The sequence below is a fragment of the Charadrius vociferus genome, unplaced genomic scaffold, assembly GCF_000708025.1.
Source record: "Charadrius vociferus isolate BGI_N301 unplaced genomic scaffold, ASM70802v2 scaffold553, whole genome shotgun sequence".
NCBI lineage: Eukaryota > Metazoa > Chordata > Aves > Charadriiformes > Charadriidae > Charadrius > Charadrius vociferus.
The window spans coordinates 905,350-922,496 of record NW_009647688.1 but is presented as its reverse complement, the minus strand read 5'-3'; the positions used below and the strand labels follow the sequence as shown (position 1 = coordinate 922,496).

At 41.5% G+C, this 17,147-nt stretch overlaps 2 protein-coding genes across 3 annotated transcripts in view; one reads left to right on the top strand and one right to left on the bottom strand.

The window, feature by feature from the left end:
* Nucleotides 1-5,616, top strand: part of TK2 (thymidine kinase 2, mitochondrial) — an 11,804-nt gene extending 6,188 nt beyond the window's left edge. For both annotated transcript variants that reach the window (XM_009881373.1, XM_009881372.1), the window contains exons 5-8: nucleotides 3,251-3,339; nucleotides 3,647-3,726; nucleotides 5,053-5,133; nucleotides 5,518-5,616. In XM_009881373.1, coding sequence (XP_009879675.1) covers nucleotides 3,251-3,339; nucleotides 3,647-3,726; nucleotides 5,053-5,133; nucleotides 5,518-5,616 — 349 coding nt within the window. The remainder of the gene's footprint in view (nucleotides 1-3,250; nucleotides 3,340-3,646; nucleotides 3,727-5,052; nucleotides 5,134-5,517) is intronic.
* Nucleotides 5,617-13,516: 7,900 nt separating this feature from the next.
* The window catches only part of LOC104283236, a 7,745-nt gene continuing 4,114 nt past the window's right edge, over nucleotides 13,517-17,147 (bottom strand). Inside the window, exon 2 of the mRNA XM_009881393.1 lies at nucleotides 13,517-15,016. Within this exon, the coding sequence (XP_009879695.1) occupies nucleotides 13,517-15,016 (1,500 nt within the window). The remainder of the gene's footprint in view (nucleotides 15,017-17,147) is intronic.

Here is a 17,147-nt window from a genome sequence, read left to right as displayed (position 1 = left end):
ACCTCTGAATGTTTTTTTCTGAATCGGGCCCCCACCCCAAGGTGTGCTTGGGCCAGAGGTAGAAACAACTGGACCTAACCTGGGTTATTATGTTCTGGGGGATAAGATTGCGGCCCAAGATAGAAAAAGCATTTATTACCTTGCCGATGTATAACTCATCCGTCCCATACTCACTAAAGTAGTGCAGTAATCAGCACTGACGTTTTGTTTTGTTCAGAATGCCGGACTTCTGTGACAGATTGTTGTTTTAATGGATTTTTCAGTGGTCTTAAGGGACAAAACCAGTTTCTTGCCCCTGTCTGGAAGGAGAACGGCTGCATGCCACCAGGTGGCATCCATGCTACATAAGCTCCTACTCCGATACTGGGACTGCTTTGAAAGTTGAGACACGCGCAGCAAGATGTGAGGCAAACAGAAACAGAGGTTATTTATCCCAGTCTGTATGCAGTAGAAATGTACTGGAATGCCTTTCTCGTTTTTAATTACTGACTTTTTTTTTTTCCCCCTTCATTGTCGACAAAGTCCTTCTGCCCCAAAGACTGAGAACTTTGTTGCTGTGAGGCTAGGTCTGCTTGTGTCAACTCTACTTATTAATTTTGTAATAACATTTTTAAGGGCATTAAGAAGTTTCGTGGCTTCAGCACTGTTTAATGCTGGCCAGAAGGCATTTGCCTTGGTTTGTTACAGCAAGCTAGAAGCCAGCTGATGCTACCAATAGCAAACCAAAATGTGATATAAGGGTATGTAAAAAGATTGTAAATTAAAAAAAGGATAAATTTGGGCTACATGAAAGTAGCCATTTTGAGTCACATTAAAAAAATCAGTAAATCTGCCCTCCCTCATATCCTGTCTCCAGTGGTGGCCAGAAGTACTTGAAAAGAGTGTAAGAACAGGGTCAGCATTTATGATAATTTCTGAGTATATCCAGTAACCTACAGTTTAGGGACTTCCTTATTCTGCAGTGTATTTAGTGACACACAGGGAATTTCTTTTCCATGAACCTGTGCAGTTTCCCCCTAAGCTCGTGTAAACCTTTAGTTTCCAGGACGTCCTGTGGTGAGCAGCTCTGTAGCTTTACTCCATGTTGTTTGATCGCTGCCCTATCCTTACATGTTGTAGTTCTTTAAAGGTCATCTAGACTTGTCTCAAAACCCATGTTACTTACAGGAATCTCCTGTCTCTGTAGGGGAGTGACCGTAATTCTTGTGTAGGTTAGTTGACATGCAAAAACTGTGCAGGTAACACAGGAGAGGTTGCCCATTGTAGAAATTGAATTATGCCTGTCTGATGGAAGGTCTGGAAAACAAAACTGACCTGAATATCTTTAAATTTTCCTGAAAATATTATAAAAAAAAAACTCCCTCGGGCTCAAGCTGTTTCAAGAGGTGTCTTTAGCAAAGGGATTGTTAAATAGCTGTATGGAAGGCATTTTCCCATTAAAAATATGTAAAAATGAAATAGAACTTTTTGATTCAAGATAAAACTCAGACTGGATGGGGCAAGTTTGCTGCAAAAAGCAGAGGTTATTTTCTGCTTTCTTTTCTGTAAGAGAAGGTATTGTTTAGGGTCCCAGTTTAAAAGATGGAGGAGAATCCCTTGCTATCTCCAGTCTACACAAACTCTTCTCCTTTGGGAGAATAATTAGTTTAAGTGAGGGATGAAGAGCTGTGGAATATCAGGAATACCAGCTCTTCTTTGGTCTCACGTCACTCAGCGTTTGTGTTTTGGCTTTGCAGGCTTTTTCCCAGAGAGAGAAATAGAATAAGATTGACGACGATGATGGAAGGCTTAAATTGTGAGCAATTGCTGTGAGCTTCCCCGGCACGCACAGCTATGCAATGAGCGTCCCAGTTGTTGCTGCGATTGCACAGCTGAGTTCAGCACTGAAAGACACGCTCACGTTAGGTGTAAAACTGTAGAATTTTAGAGGTGTGCACGTGAGTATGCGTGGTACGTTACAGGGTAAGCACTAGCAATTCCCATTTGAATTCAGTTAGTTATGATACAAAGCTTGTTCCATTTGTGCTTAGCTTCACTTGGTAGGAGTCAAATGTCAGCAAACTTTGGAGATGAAAACACCCTTTAGTGCCTTTTACAGCACATCTACTGATTGATACGTTAGAAGAACATCAGTGAGTTGTGTCATCCCATTTCTTGGGTGTTTTGGGAGGGAAGATATTCAGCTGGATGGCAGATAAAGAAGGGAGGTGGTATGAATACTAGTTTCACTTTCTTGCATACTTAAGTGGAAATATCTTTCTGGATTATCTTCATTCAGGTTTGCCAGTGATCAAAGTGTTTTGCCAGGAGAATGGTTGAGAAATCTGTGGAATCATTTTCTTCAGCCCCATTTAAAATGTTGCAGCTGGTCTTAATGATTCAGCTGGAGAGGACAGGAATCTCTCAACCCCATTTCTTTTTAATATTGCTATTGCAGAGGCATTTAGGAAAGAGTCTGGAGTATGTGTTACTATCACCAGTTTTGAAGAGAGAATAATGTAGAACTAGTAATATTTGACTGTTTAGGAATATAGTAATAAGTGAAAATTCCGATACTAGTAAAAACATAATACGAGATTCTTAATATGTCATCTGTAGACTCCCTTTTACATGAGTTCTTTGATATTTTGTTATTCTTACTGAGATAACTTTGGGACAGTTGTCTCCAATATTGTCTGCTTTCTGAATACAGAGTTCAAATTGAGCATATTGAATATTTCAGTACTCTTTCCATAAATATTTTTTACAGTGGTAGTAAATTTTATTTACATGCTGTCATTATTTTTTGCACCGCTTTTGTACTATGGCTTCTGTAATGAATTGTCAGTGCTGCTTAGTAAATCAAGCCTTTCTGGTGACATGCACTGCAGTATGTATTTGAAACGATCCTTAAGCAATAAATACCATTGACACTAATTTGTTGTTATTGTATAAATGTCAATGTGGTAATGTTTTTCTTCTTAGTCACCAAGTAATTATTTCTTAACTGTATTGGGGAAAATAATGTTTGTAACTTGATAATAGAAACTTTGTGTTAGTACTTGAAAAAGAAAAAGATAATTTGGTCTTTCTGTTGTATAAACAATGCTTTCTGAGGCCTTGAACTTGGGTGGGCATAATATTGGTCTTGTTTTCATTTCACATATGCTGAAGTAAATTTGGAGTAATTCTAGTCAAGTAAAAAAAAAAAAGAGTTTAGAATTGATCTGTGTGTGCTGTTCAGTGAGTGACGACTTTTATGTTTATTCAGCGGAAAAATGCCAGAGGTGGATTATGTTGTCCTAAGTGAATGGTTTGACTGGATCCAGAACAACGCTGATGTTTCAGTTGATTTGATAGGTAAAATTTTGATGGGATCTGGAGGGGCATGTTTGTGGGTGGGTTTCCTTACGGGGAGAAAAAATAATTCTTGTTTCTTGGGTCATAAATAATCATACTTTTTAATATGATAGTGGTTGCAATGTGTAACATCAGACAGCACGAATTCACACCTGGTTCGTGGATTGATTAACCGTAACGCCCAAGGGGAGGTTCAGTGGTGGCACCCCAGTCAGGATTCTTTCCTTCTACAGTTTGTGAAGTAACTTTCTGCTTTGCTTTTAAAGCTGGTCCTTGAACTTAACTGTTACAATTTTTGTTATGGCAGTTTATCTGCAGACTTCTCCTGAAGTTTGTTATGAGAGGTTAAAGAGAAGATGCAGAGAAGAGGAAAAGATCATTCCTCTGGTAAGGACTTCCTTCAATGTATGTGGTTACAATGAGCTTTAAAAATGTAATGATTCCAATCCAAGTACTAAAATCAGATCCTGAGTCTGTTGCCAAAATGTGGTGCAGCTGTTTCCATTGCAAACTAAAACTTCAGTAATTAATTTTGATTTATTTTATAAAAGTGATCTGTCAAGCACACTGACTTTCCCAAGTGTTATGTTTTAGCAATCAGTGTACTATAGCTGACTATTTAGGTGGAGTATTAATCAGCTGTTAATCTTCTCCAAGATGTAAAAAGGGCAATTGCTTTTGTATCATTGAGTGGCATAAAGGCACCCAGTTGAAGCACAAATACCTGTGCATGCAGGTGCTGAAGATTTAGGTGGGCACTTTCTGTTGTCTGCTGTTACCAAGATGTTTGTGCATGAAAAGTGTCTCTGCTTGTGTCTGAGAACAAGCAACTTCTTGAAAATTGTTAGCATGGGAATCTGCTTAAAAATAAACTGTCGTAATTGACTGATCACTTTCTGTATCACAGTTTACAGAATAGCCCTTCATTAAACAAATTTTCTCCTAAAGAAAGCCTAACTAGAAATAAACGCAGTTTTAGAAGATAGATGGTATGCTACAAAGGTATACACCGTATAGTGTTATATATATATAGTATATACCCAGATAGCATCGGGTAGTTCAGTAGAAGCAATTGTCAGTTGAAGATATGTGCAAAGAGCTAAATTTTGGGCCATGTGGAATTTTGTCTTGGAGAATAAATCCTCGCTATAATGGTTTTGGAGAGACATTGTGTTACTTTGCAGCTCTACTGAAGGGTGGGGGCAGCAATTATGAATGAAAAATGGTAAGTGGGCTCCGTGAACAAAACCCCTCATAGCTGATGACAGGCAGAAGTGTGTTTAGAGGAAATTGCGTCACTGTTAGGAGAAAGCAAACTGCGAATTTTAGGAAAAATGTGCTGACACAGAGAGTGCCTTCAATACGTATTCTTTGCAGTCGTGCCCTTTTTGTCCTTACTTCTCTTTGTTGTATTTTTCTCTGTAAAATCTTGAGCCACGTTATACCTGTGGGAGAGAAACATGGTTCTTGATCTTAAAAGGAGCTGAGAGCCCTGTGCTCCTGTAAGCTGTGTCTTTGAGGTTCTTCATGGCGTAAAACTTTATACTGGGAGTTACTTTTTCCCAGAAGCCTTCTGATGCTTTTTATTTTTGTTAGTGGAAATACTTGGTGCTGGCTTTTATATGTAGTTCCTAACTACTTATCAAGTGTATAAAAATTGCAATGTGTCTTTCATCCCTGGGCATGTGTTTTATTTGAACGCCTGTTTTCTAGGAATATTTAGAAGCTATTCATCAGCTCTACGAAGAGTGGCTCATCAAACATACACTGTTTAAAGTTTCCTGCCCAGTGCTTGTAAGTGTTCTTTTAGTTATAATCAATTAAGCATATGGAGGATTGTACTCTTCAAATATTAAGAGTGTTATTTAGTGGTAAAAGTAAATAAATCTGTTTTTCTAATATGCTTTGGAGAAGGAAAACCTCAGAAAAATGTTTACAGCTATCCATAGCGTATAGCATAAACAGCTGGTCTTCCATCAGTTTGGTGGAATTTAAGGGTCTGTTCACTGTGATTGCAGGATCAGACATTGAGCTTTTCACTGAATGCCAAATTCTGAACAGAAAACTAATTGGACAGATCTCTAGGAGTATGTCGGTTTGGCTTCGGTGCTAGTCTTGTTTTGCTCAAAATGTTTTATGGTGTCAATTATTTCTAATGTTCATGTTCTTCTTTTCAAGGTTATTGGAGCTGACCATGACATGCAGAAAATGATAGAAAAATATGAAGAAAACCGGGACCAAATACTAAACCCGTGTAACATGCAACACCATTTATAAAAGTCTGCAGTTGCTGTATTTTAAAAAACATATTTATGAAGTCTGATTTGGAGGCAATTTTGAGTATTTTTAATATTTCTAAATAGAATGTTTTTTTTGCTTTTGAGTTATGCTTTGTAGAGTGTTGTAAACTTACTGCTATGACATGTTCAGATACAAGTCATAAACAGAATATAAGCCAATTCCCTTTCATGTTTTTAGGTTCACCATCAGCTTTACTGTGTCAATTCTATTCAGCTAAAGTACAGGTATTTCTCCTATTTCCCACTTCTCTGCTGCCTCCTATAAGTAACGCAAGTTTCTTCATTTTTTCCCCCCAAAGACAACCCTGTTTTTCTAATTTGAAAGAAATAGTTCCATAAAAGAGGTGGGATGTTCTTTTTTATTATTAGAGGCAGCAAAAGAAGTGCCTCAGGTTAAAGTAGCTTCGTTAAATAAGTCTTATCAGGTTGAAATAGGGGGTCTTACTCTAACCCTACCTACACCGCTGCAGTTGCATTGAATTCAGTGTCTCCTGCTTTACGTGAAATCACAACATAGCTGTAGTTCTGAAGATAACTATGCACTGGTATAGTCCCATTGAATTCAGTGGCAAAAAGAGAGTAACAGTTTCCATAAGTGATTGCGGAATGCTCTGAGGCTTTTTTTTAAGCTAGGTTTTTAAAAGGGCTTATTCCTCTAGTGTTCATGAAATGACCGGCCTTGCTGTGGCTGAGTTGAGGACTAGTGCAGGGTGCACAGAACTGTATTTGTTGTTCCTTTTAAATGGTTGTAAAAAACCCTAGAATTAATTGTTGTCGTACCTATTTTGGATTCTTCAATTGTACTTTTTTTATAAAGAAAAATACAGATGGTTCTTTGGGTTTACACCTTGATCAGTTTATTGTGACTTACAGGTACTCGGGGAGTAGAGAAAAATAGCGAGGGTTTCGTTCTTGCACTTCTTAGCTAACCTGAAGAGTTGCCCTTAATTTCTGCTTTATCCTCTGAGCGTTGTCCTCAAGATAATCCTTTTAATGCAGCAGTTTTCACATTACTTTTGCTGTTTGATTTGAGGGGGATGATTCCTGAGGTACGGTATATATATGGCTTTTTTTCTGTAATAGTTTTGGTTGGTTTAACTGGAGCAAACAAGGTTAACAGTGCTTTAAAACACACTTGTATTAATATAGTTGAGCATCTGTCATAGCTTTGTAGGGAATGCTCCTAAAAATGGCTAATGTCCAAGACTTCAGTTAGTACTTTGATCACTTAATACAGACGTTTGTCTGTAACTTGTTGGAGGATATAAATTTTCAGTTACGTGGCTTTTCCATGTTCCGCCTGATTTTGAACAGTATCTGACGGTATTACTTTTGGAGATCACTTCACTGCTTTTATTTTGTAGTTTTGTGGTAGCTGTTTTTGTGGTGTATTTAAAAATCATTGTATTGAAATGACCGTGCTGTTTTCCAAGTCAGGAAATGCAGTTCATTTCTTGTTATTTCCTTCTGGTGGGATATTTTTTTCCCCAAATCATTACGACTGGATAATGATCAGGGCACTGAGAGAGCATTTCCTTATGAAGTACTAAATTAGAATACTAGAGCTTGTGAACCCAGTATTGCCATTCTATTGTTGTGTTGTAAAGCTTTAGAATTCTAGCTTAAAAATAAGTTTTTGCGTGTTAAGTAATTATCTTACTTACGGAAGCTTATTTGTAGGGGGATAGTAATTTGAAACTTTCTGTTAAACTTTCAATTTCAAAATTTTTTCTTCTGTAAGAGATCAGAAGAACTATTTCTTTGGAAATAGTTCTATAAATTTGAAGCTCAGTCATCTGCAGTTTGTTCCTAATTATAATTTCATTATGGGTTGTAGAAGCCAAGGATGTATATTTTGTACACGGTTCAGAAAATATCACTTAATTGTTTTGTACAGAGAATCTTACAGTACAAAGAATCCCACTGTTAACTTTCAGCTTTTGAAAGACATTAATGCTTTTTGGTCAGATTTCCCCGCCCCTTTATTATATCAAAACAGTAGTTTGGATGGAGGTTACAGGTATTCATCATTATAATGGAATAAAAAGAAATAATTTTTATAGATTATTTATTAAAAATTACAGATGCGATGTGTATTTTATGTTTTGCTATCTATTAATTTTCATGTATAGATTTTCATATACAGGAAGGTTGGGTATTTAATGAAAACTGGGAACAAAACCGAACAGGTTGCTTGTTATGTGTCTTAAATGTGAAATGTTTGCAGTCTGCTATAGATGTATAGATAAAAATACTGCAGTAATCATAAACAGCTGGTTTTAAGCCTCAAATTTATTTGCTTTTGTTTCTTGAAATCTCTCAATTGATGAGAGGAGGGGAAAAAAGGGGAATCAGCATTACTCTGATACATCTTTTGCTTCTTTTATGCCTGTGTGAGAAGCAGTGATTGGGTAGCAAGTTGCAGAATACCGTAGAAAGTACTGTGTTTCTGCCCGTAGGCTGAACTTCCGTACCAGCGGTACTGAAGGTACGGAGTTCCAGCAGTATGGAATGGGCAATAGAAACAAGCTGCCACTTCTCCGGGCTTTTAAGGTTTGGCCCATAAGTTGGATGTAGCCTATGCTTGTAGACTGAACCATATATAACTGTTTTTGCATACATTTTGGCTATTCTGGAGTATATTGTGGGAATACGTGAGATAGTAGAACTTACGGGGTTTAATTACTTCTGTCACAATGCGTTTGCCATCTAAACTGCAGTATATGTGAAAAGTGATTATCTCCTGTACTGCCTGTTCTTTACGACATACTTAGTCTGAATAGATGATGTCTCTTCCAGACTTTGATATTTGCTTTGTCCTTGTCAAGGTGTCTTAGCAAACCAGTAACATCTGGGAGCAGCATATAAATTAATTTGAGGTAAGATAGAGACACTGGCAAAAATTGTATCATTTTGCAGTTGCATTTGCTTAGCCTGGCCTTTCTTCGGGCATGGGAAGCGTGTTCAGGAGATCTTCCTTGGGTACTTTACTCCAGTCCTTCCTGTTGTGTGTGGAGGTTTAAGTAAATATTGTGCATTTCTGAAGTAGGATAAAATCAGGTGAGAATTGATGGTGGTGGCTTTCCCCCCCCAGGGTGTTTGAGGGGGCCAACAGAAAGTTGCGAGCTTTTTTTGAAAATTAAAAGTTTAGTTTCAGAACAAAAACTGGCAGTTGGTAGATCAATGCCTACGTAAGAGAAATGTAGTCTTCTGTGCAGTCCAGATCAATTATTTTAATTGATCATTTGCCATTTTTTTAAGAGGTGGGCATGTGAGAATTACTTGTGCTGTGTCAGGATCAGGCACCACTTTGCTAAGTGTTGTGTAAACACACACCTACAAGAGTGATCTCTGCCTGAACAGATATAGAGCTTCACTAAGGAGAGTGACACAACAGAGGAGCTGTGTTACCTGTGTATTGCACGCGTACTACTTGATTTTACTTATTTTTATGCCAGAAGGCTTTGGAGTAGCCTCTGCTCCACCCTAGAGCCCTCTGCCTGGTACCAGGGATAGATTCCTCCCTCGCGTACACCGCAGGAAGTACGGAGCTGTCGGGATGTCCACTGCAACTGTGCTGCTCTGCAGATGTCACTGTATTCCGTCCCAATCCTAATTTCATTTTTTCCTTATTTAATGCTGTGAAAAGGAGCCATGTGGGATTCAGTCAGCTGTCTCGCTTAGAGAGCTGTGCCAGTTCATTTCCAGTGGGTGGGACCTCCAGTGGTGGTGGTGGGTTACTGGTGGTTATTCTCCCAGTGTTTAGGTACAAGTAAGGTAAAAAATGATAAAGCAGTGTTTCAGAAATTGTCTTTTTGCAGTGACACAGCTCTAAACGATGTTTATCTTCATCAGTGCTTTGCAAGCCCTTGCCAGTCTCTCTCAGGTATACTTAGTGTCTCAGGGAATTGTTTTTAAGATAATTCTGAAGCAAATTGTAATTTTTAAAATTCATTTAGTGTTTGCATGCTTTCCAGTTGTGTGGTGTTTTGTTTTTTTTTTTTTGGTGTGTGTGTTTTAACACTGAAATTTGGTTTTCATTCTTGGCTTTAAAAACAACAGAGTTTGTTCTAAACCCAAGCTGTGCTTCTTGAGCATCTCGGCTCCGACAGGGCAAGGGGGGGTGCGCATGACGGATGTTAAGGAGGGAACGGACCGTTGCAGGAGCCCCAGTGGGGAGAGGGTGTGCGAGTGAGTATCACCCGGCGCCCAGCTCTGCCGCCCGGGCTCCGTGTCTGCGCTCATCAAAGGAGAATTTCTCCAGTCCAAGGCTTGGGAGAGCTGAGCCGTTCAGAGTGGTTGTGCGTAGCATACCAATTTGGGAACAGAATTGGCCTTCTGTCTCTCTGATGGAGAGACAGCCAATCGCTCAGTAAATCCCCATTCAGTTCACGGACAGTCAGGACCAGCTGTAGCACAATTAAAGCTGACGGCTCACCAGAGGGTAGGCACACATTTTACAAACACAAATCACCTTCCTTTAGAAAGGGGCCCGGGCAGTGCTCTTGCTGGCTAGCAGTGCTGCTTGAGTGGGTGCTCTTACTTAAGTTAATTAGCCAAAGAGAGGTGCAGTGGTTACTCCCAACGGGGCAGGAGAGCACTGGCAGATGGGGTCAGAAGTCTTATGGTCCCTTTTGTCTGTCCCTCTTCTCACGTCTTGAGTGTATTTACAACCAGGATTTTAAATCCAGTTCTACCTTACTCACGTGCAAGCAGCTGCACAAAGGACTGCTGCCTATGAAATACGACTTACCTGTTATTTCAGCTGGTTTTCAAACCCGGTCTCTTCATAAGCATCTTGTGAAGCAACTGCGAAGCAGTTGTCTCTTGAGACCCCAGAAATTTGCCAATACAAAAGTAGTTTCTAGTACAAGACCTCAAAACCCTACCACTTATACAGGAAGAGAAGTTAAAGGTGTTCTTGCAGCAGTCAGAAACTCGGATGAAAATATCCAGAAGACTCAGAGTGCACAGTAGCTCTCCCTGCAAAGGCGGAACACTTACCAGTCCTGACCGATCTGCTGCGAAGAGGAGATTCTTCCTCAATCCAGGTACTCAAACATTAATAAAAAGTAGATTCTCAGAATATGGCCATTTTATATTGAATAGTGTTTATGCAGTTTTAACTGTTTGTTTGGTGTTTGTTTGACAGTTTTAACTGTCTCCACCAGCGTTCCTGTGACTTGAAGCTGTGGGGCACTGTTAGCCAGGCAGGGCTATGCTTCCTCTCTTCCAAAAGACCCTCTGTATGTTTTGTTTTCCCCATGTGAGGTTGTTCCGGTTGTTCATAAGCTCCTGCACATGGGTGATGCTGGTCCAAAACTCTGCTCACTACGGGGCAAAGTGAAGATCCATGTCTCCTATGTGTCAGGTGCCATGAAGACAAACAATTGAGCATAGGTCCATCACAGGATGTTTAGTAAAGACATGAGTGTTTCTCACAGTAGATGATAACGAAACAAGTTTCATGAAGGCCAGCAGTATGGATTGAGGTGCCCAAGATGGTGTCTTTTCAAGTGGTCAGTCTTTAGTTTGCTGTTAAATACTTTTCCTTGTATGGCTACAGTAAGATAAAAATTGGATATTAGGGATATGAATCCTGTATTACTGGTGGTCATCTGAATACTTGGGAGATAATCTGTGATGAGAAGGGGTTTTTGCAGTTTTAAATTAAGAGTTCATGAATAATTGACACAATACAAGATTTAAAACATATTATTTTAATAACCCCCACAGGGGGAAAATACAGCTTATAAAACCCAAAACGGTTAGGAAGACCAGCTGGGTACTTGAAAGAAGAGCAGGGAGGTTGTGGTGGGTCGACTCAGGCAGCAGGTAGGCACTGACACGGCTGCTCACTCCCCCTTCCCCAGCAGGACAGGGGAGAATAGCAAGAGCAAAATCAAGAGAGCTTTTGGGTTGAGATAGAGGTTTAATAAGTGAAGGAACGGGGGGTGAAAAACCCCCAAGTGATGCAATGACAGTGACTCACCACCACAAGTGGACCCAGCCAGTCTCTGAGCAATGGCCACCTTGGTAGACACTCCCCCTTCTTCTGCTACCCCAAATTTATTGCCAAGTGTGATGTTACCTGGTACGGAATATCCCTTTGCCCAGTTCCAGCCGGCTGTGTCCTCTCCCAGTTACTCATTGGGGGGGTGGTTACAAAAAGAGAAAGCTGCGACACTGTGCAAGCACTGCTCAGCAATAGGTGAAACACTGGTGCATTATCAACAATTTTAGCCACGCAGCCCAAACACACCACCCCAGGGGCTGCTATTAAGAAAGCTCTCTCAGTCCTAGCCAGACCCAGTACGGCAGCACTGGTTTGTGTGTGCACATTTACGGTACCTGTTTCTCCCCCACTACCCAAAGCTGAGGGCAGTGCTGTCACTTGATGTTCGCTTGGGCAAAGTTTTACTCCTCCTGCACTCTTGGGATCAGACTGCAACAATTACTTGTTCACAAAATGGATCTTTACGTTTTAGCCTCTGAGGTTTTTCTAGTGTAATCCATGCACTCCTCTTGGAATTTTGGGGGGATGAAAGTCAATTATAAACAATTTATATTAAATTAATTTCAGCTAGTATTTTAACTATGCATGAAAATACAAAAAATTCTTAGCATTGAAGTGCTACTGGAGAAGTTACTTCAAGCGGTATTAAAGTAAACTGTCCTTCTAGGTAACAAGTGTATAGAGAAGCATTGGAGTTGTGCTGAAATACAGCACCAGTGACTGCGTGCTTTTCCAAACGGCATTCAGTGTTGTGTGCGACAGGTTCCCAGCGCTGGGACTCCACCTTGCAGCTGAGCTGAGCTAACAATCCTGCTCCCTCTGCTTCACAGCACAACGCTTGTCACGCAACGCTTCCGCCTACAGGACAGCCCTTATCCTGATGCTCTGATGCTCACCGGGACCCTCCTCTGATCTGCCCCTAAAATGGCAGAGAACGGCAGCGTTGTCCCTTCGTGGCAGTGCGATACAGTGGCTGACGGAAAAGCCCAGTGAGCTCCAGAGTGGGTGCGGAGTCCAGTGGCAGATCAGGGGCAAGGGAAATGGCAGCTCTAGCTGGATCTCCCTCTTCTGGTCACGGTGAATGATTACAGCGCTCACTGCTTCGCTTGAAACTTGTGGTAACCACAAAAAATTTTGGTAACAAGTGGAGACAGGTATAAAACCTGTAATACAGGTTATTGCCTCTATAAGATCTACACTCTTACTCCTAATACAAAAATACAACTAAAAGCATTCAGAGGGCTGTTTTCTTCTTTAAACCTAAAGGAAGGTTATCAGACTTTCTAAACTTACTTTCAACTGAAAGCAAAAGTGAGATTAGTTCAGAGCAGAGCTTCATAGGAATGCAATGAGTTAAGAGAAGTATGCTCCAGTATAGCATTGGTAAAGCTATGAAGTTGGGTCCTCCAGTTTAGAAACACTGACCCGTTTCTATCATTGTACAACATGCTATACTTGAAGAATACTCCAGGAATAGGTCTGTAGAGCAACAACAAAAAAAAAGGGGGGGAAAAAAGAAGAAAAAAGTAAAAGTATGCTTAACTGAATAAACCTGTCTGGCATTAAGTAGAGCCAGAAGGAATCTGGCTAATTAATTAAATGTATTTAAATTTATGGAAGTTGTCTGCGCTTTAGAAAGGTGACCACGCCGGTTTCAGTGCCAAAGGTTCCAGATGAGAAGGGCCCATTAAGAATTTGCTCACCTACTCCCGTTTTTTACTGCCCAAAAGCCAGTGGTGTTTTTTCTTTTTTTTTTTTTAAAAACTGTTTTGACAAAGTTAATCATCTCCTTGAAAAGGTGATCAAGGCCACAAGTGAGAGGAAAAAACCGAGGCAGATTACAAATAAAGCACTGGCAGAATCAAGTGTGATGGCCTAACATTCCTTGGTCGGTTTTGTCAATAATGACATAAGGCTCCTGGATTTCGTTTACTTTGGAATTATAGTTGTCCAGCTTTACTTCACTGGATTCGGGAGAGTCACGTTCAGGCTGCAAGAGGTTCCTTCTGCCCTGTGCGCTGCTCCTTCTCACGCGTGAAGACCGAACATCAATACTTTGTGGTGGGATGTAGGTGAGGTTAGGGGGCTCCCTGATGTGCCTGAAGCACTCAGCAGCTGTGTGTGCGCTAGGGGTATCCATTAACAGTCTCCTGGTGTCAGAACCAGCAGTGGAATCCTCCACGTTCCCAGCAGCGCAGCACAGATCTGAAGATGGCTCGATGTGTGCAGCTGCTCTGTTCTGCATCTGAGCATTAGTCAGATATGTATGTTTTATTTTAGAGTGATTAAACTCTCTTGCGTGCCTGTCACTTGTACTCGCATATGACTCAGGTTGGCCAGTTTCCTCTACTGGAAACATAAGGTCTTCCTGAGCGTCCTTGATTTGTAGTTTTGTGAAGGTTAAAGACAGCTCACAAACTTCCTCTTCCCTAGGAACGCCGCAGTTTTGGACAGCCGCGATGTCCTTGTACGGCAGAGACTTCAGCTCAGTGGGTTCATCCGCAGGGTCTGGGTCTATGCAATTTATGGCATCGTTAATTTCTGCTTCAATTGATTCTTCGGGGACTTCTTGAGCTTTGTACTCCAAAGCGGTTTTGCTGTCACAAGAGCTGTCAGCAAATATTGCAAAGGCTGGCGGGCCGCTCGCTCCTGGTGAGAGTGGCACAGGCCTGATCTCATTTGCAGTTGACTCTGCAGTGACTGCCAAAACACATTCTTCACTGAGACTGGCTCTTGGCTTGCTTTCAAAAGCTTTTGGAGAAGGATTCTCACTGAAAATCGGTGTTTGTCTTATGACAATGTCACTATATTTGATCAAGAAGTCCTCGCTGTCTGAGCGTTTGCCCGGGAAATGTGCAGTGTTAATGACTTGCCTTTGGTGTTTCTGAAGCCTGTTAGTGGGTGGAGTAACTGCTAACTGAGGCGCGTCATCTTTGATCTTCAGATTCCCACCAGCTTCAAAGGCTGTATCGCTATTAGTTGAAGACTTCTGTTGAGTAGCAAGGCACAAAGACGTCTCACTGCTTTCTTTAGTTTCTAGATTTTCAGCATCTTCTCTCTGGGGCGTCTGATCCTCTTTGTCCTTATTTCCATGGTGCCGGTGCATTTGTGTTCTCTTCTGTAGGGTCTTCTCCAAATTGCCATGTTTTTCTTCATTTGTCATTTCGAGGATGGTTTCACACTCAATTCTTGCCAGGAATATTTCAAATGCAGTCTGCTTTGTTTCCTCATTGTTTCTCTTTTTGACAAGTGAAAACTCTGTTGCTGTTGTTGCAATGTAACCTATTTTCTCCAGTACTGTTTTTACAATGTCATCTGGGAGCACAGATTGAATATAGTAGACAAAATTACCGGTGAATGTCTGAAACAGAACGCAACATTGAAAAACAGATGAACACTTGGGGGGATGGGGGGGTGGAGGGAAGTGTCAAAGACTTCCTAAAAATCAAAAGTACTTCAAAAATGACTTAAATCTTTAAAAATCTATGTTCCTAAAAGTCTCAATTTTGAATCGGAGTGAGGCTTTTCTATCAGCATTATTCTGTCAGCCTCTTCAGCATTATAACTTTGCTATAGCACATTAATTTCAGTGAAGTTGTGCCAGTTTAAGCCTGCTGAGATACTGGCTAACAGCATCAATATTCAAAAAGGAAGAGAGAAAGAAAAAAATTTTAGTCTAACTAGAGAAACTCAGCAATGTCTTATGTGCTCTACTGAAGAATGGAAGCTTTTTAAACAAATGATAGTTCATAGAATAAAACACTGAGGTCTAATCTTTTCCTAAAGAAACAGACATTACGCGCTCACTGTTAATTGTATTTCTTAACTGGTGACAAGACCGTAACATTTTCTTTTTCCACGGTTCAGACTCCTGCTGTAACTCTACTACCCCCAAATTAAGTTGCCATTTCTTTGAAAGCACCTTTTTGAAGGGAGACTATTCTAGCAGAAATATTGCCAAAACATGCTCTCTTTGCACAAGCTGTCTGCAAAATGTGACTTCAATAAAATGCTGTTGTGGAACAACTAAAAAAAATTGTTCAACATTTGCTGGGTTTTGGAGCTACCCCAGGCATGAGGGTTAGTTTGTAAACTGGAAGTGGGCTTTGGTTTTGTCTGAAATGCTATGATAGGAGAGACTATGCTGACCTAACCATGACCAACTCCAGGCAAGTTGGAACAGAACGGAGGCAGGAACACAAAGTCAAGACTTCCAGAATGGGGGTACCTTATTTTCAGGCTGCCCAGCTCGAGACTGACTTACCTACTTCCAATGGCTGAGACTGAAGCATTGGTCTCACAAGCACAAACTTGGGGGAGAACAAAACTGACCCCTAAAAAGGCCATTAACCTAAAAGGCCATAGTATAATGCAGCACTGTGCCTCAGCCCGTTCTCAGATAAAGCTGTCAACAGCGCCTTTCGCTCCCCAGCTTCTGTTCCCTCTAGAGGGGAAGGAAGGGGGGACATCAGAGCAGGTGAGAGGCAGGAAATATGTCAAGTAGTATTCTGCATATGACCAGTAATATTTTATCAAACCTGTATGTACACAAGATACTGGTTGTTCTCCAACTTGTGCCTTGCAGTGGAATTTTTTCAGGCAGTGTCTGATTGTCTTGCACTTAAGAGTACCCATGGTGCTCTTCAAAGTTTGATTTTACTGAAGCCTAGGATTCTTGTGTTATGAAAAGCGGAGCTCGCTAGCTGTAGACCTGCCTATCTTCTGCTTTGCCCTGTTTTAGGGAGATGAATGAGGAGAATAGGAATCTACAGCTGTTTGAGAATCCACAAATGAGACCTAAGGGCAGGCAGAAGGAAAGAAATGGCCTTTCCTCACCAGCACCTGCTGCTGTGGGAAGGGAAGTAAGTTTGCATTTTGGGTGTTCGGGGGATTTGTTTAAATACAAGTAGATTTTGCATGGGTTGAAGATTGCTCTTCTCTGGGTGATGAGGGGTGTTCAGTGTGCTAGGGACGAGGGTAACCTTGACCACCTTGCTGCAAAAAGCGACAGCTTTCCTCTTCCGAAGGGGGTTTTCCTACCCGCTCCACCAGCTGCGGTCACCAGAGGTGGCACAGGCAGAGAAATCACCGGCCCAGGCAGACACCGGCCCACCCGGCCTGTGGCATCCAACTTCGGCAAAAGTGGCAACTGACGCTAAAGAGCATCCGCTCCTTATAGGCAAATTAAGGTTAAAACTCAGAGTAATAACAGTCTAAGCCTTTTGCTGTACCCGTTTACTTCTCTACCGCCTCACGATAACCGAGGGCTCCCTTCCCGAATCCCCGCGCTGTGCAGCGCTCCGGGGGCGGCCCTAAAGGCCCGGCCAAGGCCGAGGAACACCAGGCACGGCCCGGGGCACCCCTAAACCCGCTCCACACAGGCTCCTAAACGCTGCTCCTGCCTCCCGGCGCCTCCTGCGCCCCGCAGGCCCGGCAAAGAGGCCTGAAAGCCCCGCGGCCACCAGGCCCCAGACCCCCCCCCGGGCTCCCCG